The sequence below is a fragment of the Drosophila innubila genome (assembly GCF_004354385.1).
Source record: "Drosophila innubila isolate TH190305 chromosome 3R unlocalized genomic scaffold, UK_Dinn_1.0 2_E_3R, whole genome shotgun sequence".
Lineage (NCBI taxonomy): Eukaryota > Metazoa > Arthropoda > Insecta > Diptera > Drosophilidae > Drosophila > Drosophila innubila.
Window position 1 is genome coordinate 24,492,162 of NW_022995380.1, and position 13,702 is coordinate 24,505,863.

The 13,702-nt window shown below is 41.1% G+C and overlaps 3 protein-coding genes across 3 annotated transcripts; 1 reads left to right on the top strand and 2 right to left on the bottom strand.

Annotated features, from left to right (window-relative positions):
- Positions 1-343: 343 nt before the first annotated feature.
- On the bottom strand, positions 344-9,288 carry LOC117792944. Its single transcript, XM_034633284.1, has 13 exons — positions 9,224-9,288; positions 8,220-8,527; positions 7,942-8,149; positions 7,301-7,372; positions 6,093-6,414; positions 4,821-6,030; positions 4,396-4,755; positions 3,880-4,337; positions 3,720-3,818; positions 3,330-3,640; positions 2,990-3,272; positions 2,767-2,931; positions 344-2,694 (listed from the first exon to the last, which is right to left on the bottom strand). The coding sequence occupies exons 2-13, from the start codon at positions 8,455-8,457 to the stop codon at positions 2,488-2,490; spliced, it is 3,933 nt and encodes a 1,310-aa protein (XP_034489175.1). The 5' UTR covers positions 8,458-8,527; positions 9,224-9,288; the 3' UTR covers positions 344-2,487.
- Positions 9,289-10,049: 761 nt separating this feature from the next.
- Positions 10,050-10,790, top strand: LOC117792041. Its single transcript, XM_034631996.1, has 2 exons — positions 10,050-10,237; positions 10,296-10,790. Exon 2 carries the CDS (start codon positions 10,430-10,432, stop codon positions 10,769-10,771), a length of 342 nt encoding a protein of 113 aa, XP_034487887.1. The 5' UTR covers positions 10,050-10,237; positions 10,296-10,429; the 3' UTR covers positions 10,772-10,790.
- LOC117792040 (nuclear pore complex protein Nup93-1) lies at positions 10,791-13,421 on the bottom strand. The gene is made up of 4 exons (XM_034631995.1): positions 13,228-13,421; positions 12,984-13,167; positions 11,534-12,924; positions 10,791-11,477 (listed from the first exon to the last, which is right to left on the bottom strand). The coding sequence occupies exons 1-4, from the start codon at positions 13,383-13,385 to the stop codon at positions 10,814-10,816; spliced, it is 2,397 nt and encodes a 798-aa protein (XP_034487886.1). The 5' UTR covers positions 13,386-13,421; the 3' UTR covers positions 10,791-10,813.
- Positions 13,422-13,702: the final 281 nt, after the last annotated feature.

Below are 13,702 nucleotides of genomic sequence, written 5' to 3' on the forward strand. Positions count from 1 at the left end.
AGAAGAATATATATATTACTAATAAATTACTAGGTTATTAACATGACTTTTGCAATTTATATCAGACTGCTGTCAAGACCTAACAGCTTCAATCCACTGTACCCATAATTAAAGCACATGTTTTTTGTTTTTTTTATCCAACATTTGTTTTATTACATATTAATTAAACTACGATTCATTTTCATAAAATTGTTCAATGCGCTCTTGAGATTATCGTTCTTGTTTCAATCTGTATGTTTTTTTTTTTTAGTCGTATAAATACATAATTATGCATGTATATTTGTATGTATGTATATTTGATGCATATATATGTATATATGTAAAAATTTCATTCGATTTGTTCTTGTTTTTCTTAAAATCATAATTAGGGCTAGATTGCATAAATGTTCAATTCAAACTAATCGAAAAGATTAATAATAGATCGTTGCGATAAGTTTCAACTGAACAATTAACAAACATTATGCATTATTTGTATGTTTATTAAAAAATTTGTAAAAAATCAAACACTGGAAGCTGCCGAAGTTATGATTGAGGTTAGTGAGCAGTGCGAATAGTGTAAAATAGTTATAGTACATAATTCATTAAAATAATACTATAAGTTCAGTGGCAGTTAAAATAATAATAAAAAAAACTTGATAGTGAATACTTGGAGGGCACGCGTATAGATCAGGGAGGATGGAGTGATAGTAAAGGTAATAGCTAATTATTTGGAAAGCGACAGATACTTAAACAAAAATTTAACAATTATAATTTGTATATTTTTTGTTCTTGCTATATTTATAAATGTGAAAAGTTATATTTTAAAATTACTATTTACTGCCTTTTGTTTAATGCTGTTTGTTGTACAATAATTTATTTTTTGTATTACGTTATTACTATTTATTTATATTCGCTTATGTGTTTGCATTTTTTGTTTGGAAGAGAAAGAGAAGGAATTGTAGTAGTAAAAACATAGTACCTAATACACGTACTGTGACTATGCATGTAAGTATATAAATTAGTTGTTATACCATATTTAATATTAATTAACAATATTTCATTAACTTCTCATATTACAATTCGTGGCATCAATAATTTAAATTTATTGATACTTATGCTTTGTTAAAATTAGGTCCTTGTATTTGTTAGGTACAAAGAAAATCTCATGGCCATTGCACAGTGGTGCCAGAATTATGTTTCCATCGGTAAAAATTCTGTATCTCTTTTGATTTGAAATATTCAACAGAGTCATTCTGAAAATGGTTTTAATTAATTTAACTCATATGCTGCAATTAAGTCTTCTATTGTTAATAGTTTTTGCTTTATAAATATACCTTCATTTATATCAGATTTTTATCGTCAATCAATATAATTATAAATGATCAGTTGTCTGTCTGAATTTGGTGTTTAAAAATCAACATTCTTCCAAAGGAGCACTAACTTTTTGAGTTTGCTAATTGAAAATACACTTTCAATTTATAAATTTGATTGTATATAGGAACACAATAAATTTAAACCTTCTGTTGTATAATGAAGATGATCTTTATTAATCGCTGATTTGATGAAATATCTATCTACCGTATGAGAGTTGAAATTCTCACCATTGCTGAACTCAATATATCAATCAACCTATCCTTGAAACCATTAATCTATTTGTTAAATAAGTTAACAACCTGTAAAAGATTTAAAAATTAATGAATTTCAAATAAATTGATTGCTAGTTCCCAAAGCTTAAAAAACTATTTTCATATTATAAAACATCATAAAGCATTTTCAGAAAGACATAAAAGATTGTGATTGAAATGCCGATGGAATTAGCTGATGACGAGCCACAGCGCATTTTGAATTGATTTGTTAATGCTCAAATCGAAATAAGAACTATAACTGTTTTAAAATGCTTTCTTGTTGAAGACGTTCGAGCGGTAAGCTATAGCTTTTAGTAATTACTAATTAGATGCATTAGAAGAATTCGAGTAAAATTGCTGCATAAAATTTGCTTGCGACTAGAATTAAGTTGGTTTGATTTTTAGATTTGTGTGTGTGTATATATATATATATATATATGTATGTATAAGTTTGTATGCTAACAACTCATTAATGTATGTATATCATATACGCATATGCATGTAAATATATATATGTAGATATATGTATATGAATAATCTGTTCCATACTTGATTTTAACTAGCATGCCTGCTCTTAAGCCATTTAGAGGCTATCTCCTCCACACACTGGGGGAGATTGGCTGCATCTCCAACAAGGGCTGCCCTACATTGCCAAATCGATCGAGTTGAATTAAATAAAGCTATAATTCGCGAAATGTCACTTGCTATGCGTGTCATATACAAAAGCCTATCTGGTTAATGCGAATAAATTGAATGTTGTTGTTTGAAGAAATGCAGCAATGAAGGCGAGCGCATTTATACATACTCGTATTTTGTATCTTTATATAAATTTATATATATATCTGTATATATACTGATGTGTGCCCAAACCAGCGTGAATCGGTTAGACTGTGGTGCCGTAAGCATTGTTGAATACAGCACGCGAGCTATCCGTGTCCAGCGATATATCCTCCGGGCTGGCCAAGTCGACACGAACGTTGGAGTTGGTGCGTCGACGCGCCGTCTGTGCGGCTCCCCAGTTGCTGAGCGTCCAGTGAAAGCCGGAGGCACTGGGAGCAGGCTCTGCATCAACTTTGACCTGCGTGCAAACCTGTATGGAAGAAATTTTTCATTATTCAGATCGGAGCCTTGATACCTGCATAATATATATTTAAGAACTCACCTCACGATTGCCACAGGGTAAAGTTTCAGTGCCGTTGCCCACACCCGAGCCAGACACTGAACCAGATCCTGAGTCTCGCGTGCTGCCAATGCTGCTGCTGCTGGCCAGAGAATCATTGCTCGACTCAATTACCGCTCCATGGTAACGCGCCACTGAATGCACAGCCTGTAAGATTGTATAGTTCAATTAAACTTGAACTTAGTTAGCTTAGAAAGAGGCGCACCATTGCATCGCCGCCCTGGCAGTCCTCGATTGACTTGAGTATCTCCCAGACCAACTCGGAGTCCAACGGTATGGGTTGCTCCGTATCGCGATTGTATATGGCAATGGCAATGTGCACGGGATGTGGAACTGGCAACGGTATCAGCAACTTCTCTGTAACGCTACGGTCGCTGCACTTTTGTTTCCATGGACGCCAGGGCTTCTGGGCATCCTGTCCCGCCTTCGGCACATGCTGTGCTCGATGAGCCCGCACTCGTGGCGTCGTTAAGCCCACAGACATGTCACTAACCAAAAATTCATTTTAATTAATAAATGTTCTCAGTTGAGGTTAGTCAACTTACCGCTTCTCGGGCTTGCGAAATGTTAACGTGATGCGTGAGCGCGGATTGAAGGCGGTCACTTCAAGAAATGGTAAATGCACCTGGACATTGCCACGCGGCGCATACACATTGCCCAACAAATCGAGGCCCTTGGAACCGATCACATCGTTGGCATTCTTTACCATCTCCGTGTAGCGTATTAGATCAAGCGAGGCATGTGGTTCTAGTTTAAAATGCGTATCGTTTTCAGTCAATGGCGTTAGAAAATCTAAACTAAATATCTCGGTGTAGATGAGTCCGGCCAAACCCGGCCAATCATTAACCGAGAGACCCTGTAATTCAAAATAACAATAAAAATACAAGATAAGGTTATAATTCTTTAATAGGTAATTGTATAGATGTAGACTTTACCTTATTATCCCAAAATTCTTCTTCGCTTATGGACAATCTACCGATGACATGAGACGGATAATATTTCTCGAGTAAATGGGCGGCCAGTTGTATAGCAATCTAAGAAATGCCAACAATTTTAATATAATCTAGCATTCTATCCGATGTTAAGCTCAGTTACCTTTAATTCTTTGGTATTTAGCTTAATACGCGACTTGACCTGCGTAGTTAGCGTCGTTTGTAGCTCCCTACGTCGCTTCTCCAGCTTTTCGTGCAGGGTGCTCATCAAATCCTGTGCCTCGCGATCTAGCGCCAAGTAGGGACCCGTTTTAGAAAGCTGCGCCGAGAAGGGTCCAAAACAGGCTTCTACAAACTGCAGAAAATCTTGTTGTGGCTGTAAAACAACACGTTCGGTAGCATGTTGATAAGCCTGCAACTCGTCCAACTCCATTTTAGCCTCTAGTGCTGCCAAAGCCTGCTCTGGACGTATAATGAAATAATAATCGAGTGCTAAACCGGGTCCGGCAATCCGTTTAACGGCAATGCTATCCGAGGCTGGAACACGTCCGCATTTCTTGATGAACAAATGAAACGCTAGCGAATCCCAGAGCAAGCGGAACGTATACCGCACTACGCCAACTGCAAATGCATAATAAATTAGATCACATTTCTCTCCAAGCACACAAATATCAAGTACCTATCAGAACAACGCCTGCTGCCAGCGGACAAAGCAGCGTGGCAACTAAAATTGCTGCTAGTGGCTGCAGCAGGCCCTGTATAAGAAAGTTCCATATGAGTGCCTCCAACAGAATACAATAACGATTTCGTGTGTTGTCCGGTGCATCCAGATCATAGACAAGTATCATAAAGATGTGCAGCAGAAGAACAAACACTGGTATCCAAAGGGGAGCACTCAATGCCAGTCCAATGCTGAGGCAACTGGTCGCTAGACATATCAGTGGGAATGCAAACAGGATGACAATCGTTCCAAGAAATCCCTTGACAAAGTAGTTCCATGTGCGATTCAAATTGCGTGTCAAGCCCTTGCCAATGAATCCTAAAAGCATTCGATTTAAGATATAATCATGACTAAAGTAAATGTAGTTAAAGTTATTTCATTACCTGTGTCCGGTTCCGTTTCGAAGTGAGTACGTGATTTTGATATGTGTCGCCAGAGCTCAATAAGACGCGAGGCCAATGTCTGGGTTATACTTGTCTTTCGGGGAAACAGGGTGCCATTGATTTGAGATAATTCCAGGTCGGGCATAAAGGGTTTGATGCAGAAGAGGGCGCGCAATCCAAGTGGACTGCACCAGGGCACCAAAATGCCGAGCAGGAACATCATGTTCCAGGTCCAGCACCAGGTGCGCTGTAGAAGATTCAACAGACGCCAAAAGGGCCAACGCGTGCTCGTGGTGCGTATCATTTCCTTTTCGACCAGAAATACAGGCTGGCTGGGATCCGAGCGAGGAGTGACTATTGATGTGGCCTGCTGACTTATCACTGTTGGGATAACATCCGATTGCCCTTGGAAATTTCGTCGTATGATCCATGCCTGTGGCGACCAAATGCGACACGCCCATTGGAAGCTGCGCGTGGGCGTCTTGGCGTTCTTCAGCTCCTTGAGCAGCACAGGCTCGCGCTCCTTCATGAAGGCCAGATCGCGTGACAGAAAGTAGGCGGTCTGATGCAAATTGTGCTGACTGCACAGCTTAAGTGCCTCCTCATGTGCTGACCAGGCGCACTTGTACAACTTGTGCTGCTCGGCATGGCGAAGTTTCGAGCGTAGCCAAGGCGCCACACGAGACAGCACGGAGTGATCGTTAGCCAAGCACTTTTGGTGATCCTCACGGTTACGTTTAATATCCTGCTGCACCTTGTCGACAGCCTTGTACATGATCACCACAGACTGGGCCTGCTCCACCAGTAGTTGAGGTATTCCGTTGCCCAGTTCGGCCAGCTTTGCATTGGACATGATGGAGGTATAAACACGCTGTAAGTATTCCTTCATGACCGCCTCGTTGACTTCTTCCTCGATTTCCTTATCGTTCAGCTTCTTAGCGCGCAGCTCTGCAATGAGACGCTCCCGGAAATGCAGAAACCAGCCTCGCGTCTCCCGCTCCAATATGCCCACCAGCACAGGCAATGCTTTTCGCATGATATCGCGACAAAACAGACGCAAATCAATCTCCTGACCCTTTGGAGTCAGAAATAGATATGGCACCGGCTGTGTTACCTCGCAGCTATTGAAATCAAACTTCTCCATGGTAGCGCGACGAAGCATTTTCCGCACATAGGAGCAGAGGCCATCCAGACAATCCTCAAACTCCGGCTGCAAGTGAAAGAATAATTGAATTAGAATGGCAAATGATGGAAGTTATTCAACCCACTTACACGACACACCAACTCGGCAATTAGAAAGCGACAACGTTCCTCCTTAATCTTGTAGTCCAGATTGTGGGCCAACAAAGCCGGTACACCGATGAACATGTCCGCCAACCTGATGAGTGCATCGAGCAACGCATGCGCCGCATGCACCACTGAAAAGAAGTGCGAGAAGATGCGAGCTCGTGCCGTGACGACCACAAAGCGGGCTGCCAAAGCCAGATCCCCGAGGAAGGAGTCGTGGGCGCGTAAAGTGCCCTTCTGCAGCAACTGCGACAATCGCCATTTGTGCACCTGACCAGAGAAATGCAAGCTCGGCACATCGAATTCACTGTGAAAATAAACACACTTAGATATTAGATACATTTATATCTTCAATAGAAACTGATGCATAAGTTAACATAAAACACACATAATTATATGTAGATATATGATAAAGACACAACTTAATGACAAATTGTTGTTGGCATGCTCAAGCGTGGTCCAGATTCTGATTAATGAGTGAGTTTGTGTGTTAGTTAAGTTCTAATTAATTTAATTTGAAATGTGTGTGAAAGTGAAGTGATTGTTGTCGTAGTCCTAATCCCACTATTGCTCACTCCAAATACCAATTAAAGAAATAAAAATAAAATGAATAAATGATCAATGATGTTGGCAAATATTCAGCCGAATCAATAAGCAATGATTTCAAACAAATATCAAGATTCCTAGCTCAAAGGAGCGGAAACTTTCTAGTTGACTGATGGGGACCCCACAATGTTCAAAAGAATTACAATTTATGTTCGCGCTGATGACAAAACAAGTTCGGTTCACTGCACACCATTGGAAGCAAGGTGTATATATTGTAAATTCACCTTGAGATTGGAAGCGTTTTCAAAATGGCGACATTCATTTTCAAAAGTAAGAGTGCTGCCAACACATTTCAAACTTTTCGGTTCGTTTTGCATGCAATTCATTTGTTTTTGATTTTAGCATGCATAAATTTTGCGTAGCCTTAAATTTATGAGAACACACATTTAATAAATACTGAAAATAAAGTAGCACACATAATTTATGTATGCTAGGATTGAAATGAAAATATATACATATACATATGTATGTATGTACAATAGGTATAAAATATACACTGACTAAATAATTTAATTGTAATGGCAAACACGCAAAAACATTTATTTCGATTTTGTTGTTTTAAGTTCGTTGCTTAATTGTTTATTTACCCATTTTTACGTATTGTTTCCAATTGTTCCAAAGTTAATTTCTTCGGCTTTCCATATTTATCCTTTTGCAAGCTTTACAGAAATATTTCACATACAAATATTTTGTTTACGTTACGTACATATTTGGGGATTTTGTCGTAATATTAATGTTAACGTTATATTTTAGTGTTGATCGCATGCAAATTGAGTTAAACAAAACTAAAAACTTTTGCCCAAGACTTTGAAAGAAACATGCTTTGATATTAAATTTTTGTTGTTGCGTTTGCTTTTGGTTTTAGCATCTGAGTGTGCGTGCGCAATGTGACAAATGATTTAGATTTAAAACAAAAAAATATAAACTCCCGCACAACGTAATAGTAGTGATGCTAAGGTTTTGCAGCGGCATGGTTAACGTTACGTATGCGCATACGTAAGTTCAGCTTGCAGTGTTGCGTAATCGATTAATGATTAAAATGTGTAACGTTATATGTAACGTAACGTATTCCGTACATGCTGTTCTCTTGCTTTTTTTTATAAGTCTGCATATTTGCTGCTTGGCTGCTTCATCATGATTATTATTATTGCTATTATTTTTAAACTTCCTTGGCAGACAGCAGCTTTTGGTCTTGTGTGCGCATGCATGCATGCAACCCCAAACTCACCCAGTTTCGCGTAAACTTTTCAATTGTGCATTTGTGAGGCGACGCGGTTCGCCGCTACCATCAGAAGCAACCGCGTCCAATTCATCAAAGGGCGGCGCTATAAATAGGTCACTCTGATTAATGGGACGCTTTTTGCGGCCGCTAACGCTGTTCGTTGCATTGTGGGCCGTTACATTGAGGCTACCACTGGCCAAAGGCTGGGGCAGAACTGTAATAAAAGATGCATATGTAGTTGCTTGTCACTTGCTTTTATGAGATTTGAAACCGTGTGCACTTACCGATGGGAAAACTCTTCCAATGATATAGAAACTGCTCCGCTACGCATTTAATCTGCTCCACAAGTTGCTCCACTTCGGGCGGTGCGCCAACTAGATTAATATTAAACTCGACGGGTTCTCGGTCCGGAGCGGCAAGGGTTTGGGGACGCAGCAACTGATGGTTGCCATTGACGTTGACGTTGCCAGCGGCTGACGGCGCAGTCGGCGCAGGCAGCGACAGAGGCGGCTGCGATGACATGGCGTTGATGACTTCCCTAGCAGCTGTTTACTTCATCATTGCGCGGTCCAGATCGTTTCAAAATCAAAAGCTGGAAATATGCATGGAATCTGTTAATCCATATGCCAATTGAAATCGTTGAAATGCGCGCCATATTAATATTAATGATCCAATTGAAAATACAAACGCAAACTTTGCATGTATGTGTGGATCACTCACAAAATAATTTAAGAACAAAATTCCAGCGATGCGAGCACTGATGTAAACAATTAGTTTAAGTATGTGTGTGTGTGTGTGTGTGAGAGAGAGAGAGGAAAGCCAGGGGGCAGACAATTTTTAGCGCAGGCAATTTCCAAGTGCTTAGATTACATTTTAATCGTTAACTAGCTTGGCCAAAACACTCTGGTGAATGCAAACAACCTTTCACAACTAATAATAAAAAAAGAAAACACGCAGCTCACAATTCACATCCCCGCATTAACTCAATTTCGTGCTTCGTTAACTCTGTCTGACGAGACGGATTCGGACAGTGTACATATGTATGTATGTCTGCCAGTCTGTCGGTCTGCTTGTCAGCTGGACCCTAAAAACGTTTTTGCCTGCCAATTGTGCGTTCCACGCCCAACAAACACACTGCCTCACCACCCCCTCCTCATCATTCATCGCACACAATACAAACAGCACTTGTGTTTCTTATTGTTTAATTGCCGCACACACACATATGCACATACTTCCACTCTAAGTTGTCATCGGTTTTGAGTTACTGCCGCTTTTATATTACCTTTACCTCGTTTTATATATCAAGTTGCTACTAAAGTTAGTTTTAGCATGTGCAAGCCCACCACCTGCTACAAAAAAAAACACGAAAAAACAACAAAATTTAACATTTAGCTGTTATGTTATTTAACAGCAAACACTGGAAAAAAAATTGGGCCCTTATCTTAATTAAATTATTGTTTATAATTGTTTTATCCATTTCTCGATAATAAACAAAAAAATTTAATGCTATCTAGATAAACACACATAGAAAATTAATTAATTCCATATATTTCCAGAAACCAATGTAGAACAAGCTATCAATGGTCAATTCGTTTAACAGTTTGAGTGCAGACAAGCGGCGACAGACAACTCGCAATACACACACAAGCGAACTTTATTTCAATGCACCCTCGGAGAGCGCGCTCTATCTTGTTAGCTATTGAAATCTTAAATAAGGCTTGATCCAAAGCTCATTTATTGCACTTACACTTGTTTTATTTCATTGAAAACATTCTTATTCAGATTAGAAAAAAATTTACGCGTTCCTTACAATTTTTTTATTGCCATCTCGAGCAGTGATGCAAACTATTTAGAGGAAAAAATAGATGTTTTTGGCTGGAAAGCTAGAGTTGTATTTTGAACAAGGCTGCCACCAGAAAAATTACCGATAGCTAAATCATGTGGCAACCTTTTAAGTCCATAAAAAGTGCGATAGTAATTTTTCTCACCTTTTTCAAAAACTATCTGATTTTGGATTCTATTCCCGGGGCGTTTTACAACACTTTGGGCTTAAAGTGTCTTTTGATTTTTAAATGTCACGAAAAGCACAAGGAGTTTGCGTAGCATTGAATTGTGACATTCAAGATTCTGGAACTTTTCATAGGTTGCCAAAATAAAGAAAAAAAATTGGATTGAAAACTTTGGTCTTACAGAACAGTTATTAAGCACCAAATCGCGGTCATTGATCTGCCGTCGCCACTTTACGAAGATTGCTGCGGAAAGAAAAGGGTCTATCCCTGGGCAGTGCCAACGCTTTTTTTGGGTGGGTACTGAACAATTTCTGAAGCACGGCACCAATATTTACACTCGTTAAATTCCAGGTAAAACTGAGGGAATACATCAATCCACAGAGCCGAAAGTTGGAGGACGCCAGAAACACTGCATTCATTTCCAAAGGACCTCAAATCTCGAGAAAAGTGGTTAGATATATGTAGAAAGAAAAATTATCAAAAAAATGTCTTTATACATATGCCGAAAACACATTCGACCAAGCTTTTTGCATAGACAAATATTTTCAACAAACGCATTTCCGGAGCTGAATTTGGGCCTAGGAGATTATGATCCACTACAAGAATCTGAGGCGTCCGATAGCTGCAGTGCATCAGATGAAGAACCTGAGACCAATGTTTCTGATGATGGCGATGAAGTTACCACGAACTGCAAAGTGTGCAAGCTGCAGCAACAAATTGACGATGTTCGCCTAAAGATCGCTCAATTGGAGCAACGACTTTACTTGAATGAGGACATTAATGATGATGATGAGGAGGAGGAAAACATTCGGCCGTTGATCAAATAAATATAAATACAACAACTGCTTTCTTCTGACTTGTTATTTATTTTAATGCATCAGCAGCTCAAGCTGCAACAGACGCTGGTTTGTGGGACAGTAGGGCATTGTGGCTGCCATGTTCGCAATAGCTTTGGCACGTTCTCGCAGATCCTGCAGTCGCTGGTGCTGCAATACACTCACTGGCTCCGTCTCTGACTTCAATTGTTTGTATTTCGTGAGTGTTATATCCATTGCGGCGACCATAACGTCGGGAATGACTTTTATGACCTCCCCGCTTAGTCGTCTAACGTTGGCCAGGCAGGTGTCCACATCCCGAATGCTGTGCGGTATGAGTCCCGTGTGGTCAAGCAGTTCCAATGCCACCTGAGGTTTGCCTTCGTTGTAGTTATCAAAGAACTTGATCAAATCGCGCAATAATGTGAAGCTAACTAAGATTTTGGGTTCTATCTCTGTTTGCCGATTGGTCAGACGATTGCTGAACCGCTCAGCCTCCAAGCTGAGGCGTGCACGCAATGTACCCTCCACCGCAGGCTGCTGAACCACCTGAGCCAACAGTATGGAGATGTGCTTCAGTGCCAGATTGAGCTTGCCAGCCATGTCATAGAGTCGCACTGCCATCTCGAAGTTGCCACGCGTGATCAACTCATCGGCCACAAGGCCAGCCATGGTGCGTGTGTCAAAGTCCGGACAGCTAAACTGCTGGAACAGACCTCTGAGGAAATAAAAATATTCTTTAATCTAATTTACTGCATCAATGAATTCACTTACCCGGAGATCGTATGCTCGGGGAGAGTTGCCGTCTGTCGTTGCCCGAAGATTAGGTCAAATATGCTGGTGTCCAGCACACCGCTATCGACGACCAGATCACAAACGCATGTGAGGAACAAGTTGCGTCCCTTGGGATCATGCAGGTTGCGGAGCGTGTAATAGTAATGAAGGGCCTCGGCAGTGTCTGTTCCCTCAAAGCGCTGCACATAGAGGCGAATGAGCCGCGCCAGATTAAGACGTCGCAATGGCGTCGGATCCGAAATGTCAATCGAGAGCAGCGGTTGCGAGACGCTACGCACTCCTCCTAGTATGCCCAGCTCATGTAGGGCTATGGCCATGTGGACGGCATGCACGCGATTCGCATCGGTTCGGGCCAGGAACTCAATAGCTGCCTCAAACTGGCCAGTGAGTGCCAGTGCTTGGAAGTACAGATGAGCATGTTGAGCCGCATTAAAATACTTCTCGCCATAATTCTCAATAAATGAACTCTGAAGTTGACCATAGCCGGCGGCATCCCCGGGACGCAGCATGGCCAATTTAATCCAGAGAAAATCGTCAATGGTTTTAGCCACTTCGCCGTGCACTTCGTTCGTATCGCAGCCGAGCAGGATGCAGTACACAGCCTTTTTATAGGCATCTGTTGAATTGCGTATTTTATTGGCATACTGAAGCTTCAGCTTGCTCTCGATCTTGGAGTTGATCACGCCCGCATTTCGATCGCCAATGAGTTGTGCGAATTCATCGTAGCTAGAGCCGGCTTCACGTAAGAAGTCCACAGCAGCCTCGAAGGCACCGCAACGTAAGCTGTAGTAGATGAGCGGCCACAGTGGTTTGCCACCAGCCGTGTCCACAAGTCCGATTGTCTGCTGTCCACTAAAGCGTCGACTTACATAGGCGCGGACGAGCTGGTAGCTATCGGTCGCACAAGCTTGGGTCACCAATGAACTGATGTATACTTTGTAACGTCGTTCCAAATACGTTCTGGCGTGCAGCACAAACTCTGGTCTTTGCTGGCGACTCTTGATGGGATCGGTCTGGGATGGTGATTCGTTCACTTGGGTCACACAGGACAGCAGCATCCACATCTCTGTAAGACGCACATCTCCAAAAGTGCTCGCAAGTTGTGCAAACTTTTGCACCAGATTTGGACGAGGACGATCCTTCAAAACCAGCGCATTGTACTCGCACACCTCCTGGGCATACAGCAAGCTCATTTTATCAAGACAGGAGAGCGGCAAGCATTCCGGATTCAGTATGATCTGCTCGGGTAATCTCTGCAAGTCAATAAAGTTCTGTGAGGGTCCAATCAAAGCATCCAGCAAGCGGGTTTTCTCCTCGTTCCAGCTGCTTGTCAAGTTACCCCATTTCTGTTTACTAACGGAATCGCTAATCTGTATAGAACGAAATATATGAAAAGACCCTCCATCAATTGGACAACGAGAGCACTTACATTCTTGTTGGTATCCTCTATGACAGACAGTATGGCATTTTCCCGTTCATTCTTCAGAAATGTGCAGACATCTGTGTCCGAGCCCGCCACATCCACCGGCTCGAAAGTTTTACCCGTACTGAGCGCCTCTAGCTTCTGATTTAGTTTGGGCAGATCAATGCCCTTGGAACCGAGTAATATTTGCCTAGTAATCAAACAATAATTAATAACAATTACGAGTCAACTTTTGCCGGCTGAAATTTACGCTTGTATTTCCTTGGCGCCCGTTTGGGTTACACGACTGTGCAACTGTTCCGTGGCTTGCAGCACTTGTTGCAGCGTTCGCTCCACGCCTGGCAGCTCACACTCCACATTTCCCTTTGTTAGGCTCTGTGCACGCTGTAGCAATGTATTTAAGTCCATTTTCTTATTAATATTTTGCGCCGAATAAAAACGCGGACTAACATAAACAATGTGTAGTGTTGAACAATGAATGCCTTAGTACATTCCCAGTATACAGCACTGTATTTATTGGCGGGGAATTTTAAATATGAAAGCAACTGCAGGAGTTTTTTTTTTATATTAGTTTTCTCCCAATTTGTCTTGTAAAACAAGCTCTTTAACATTAATGTGAAATAGTATTTTTATACCATAATTATTTAAAATAAATCAAATAAAAAAACCCTCAGTATCAATCAGTATTGTAAAACGTGTCAAATGCACCGTTGTACTCAGTTTTT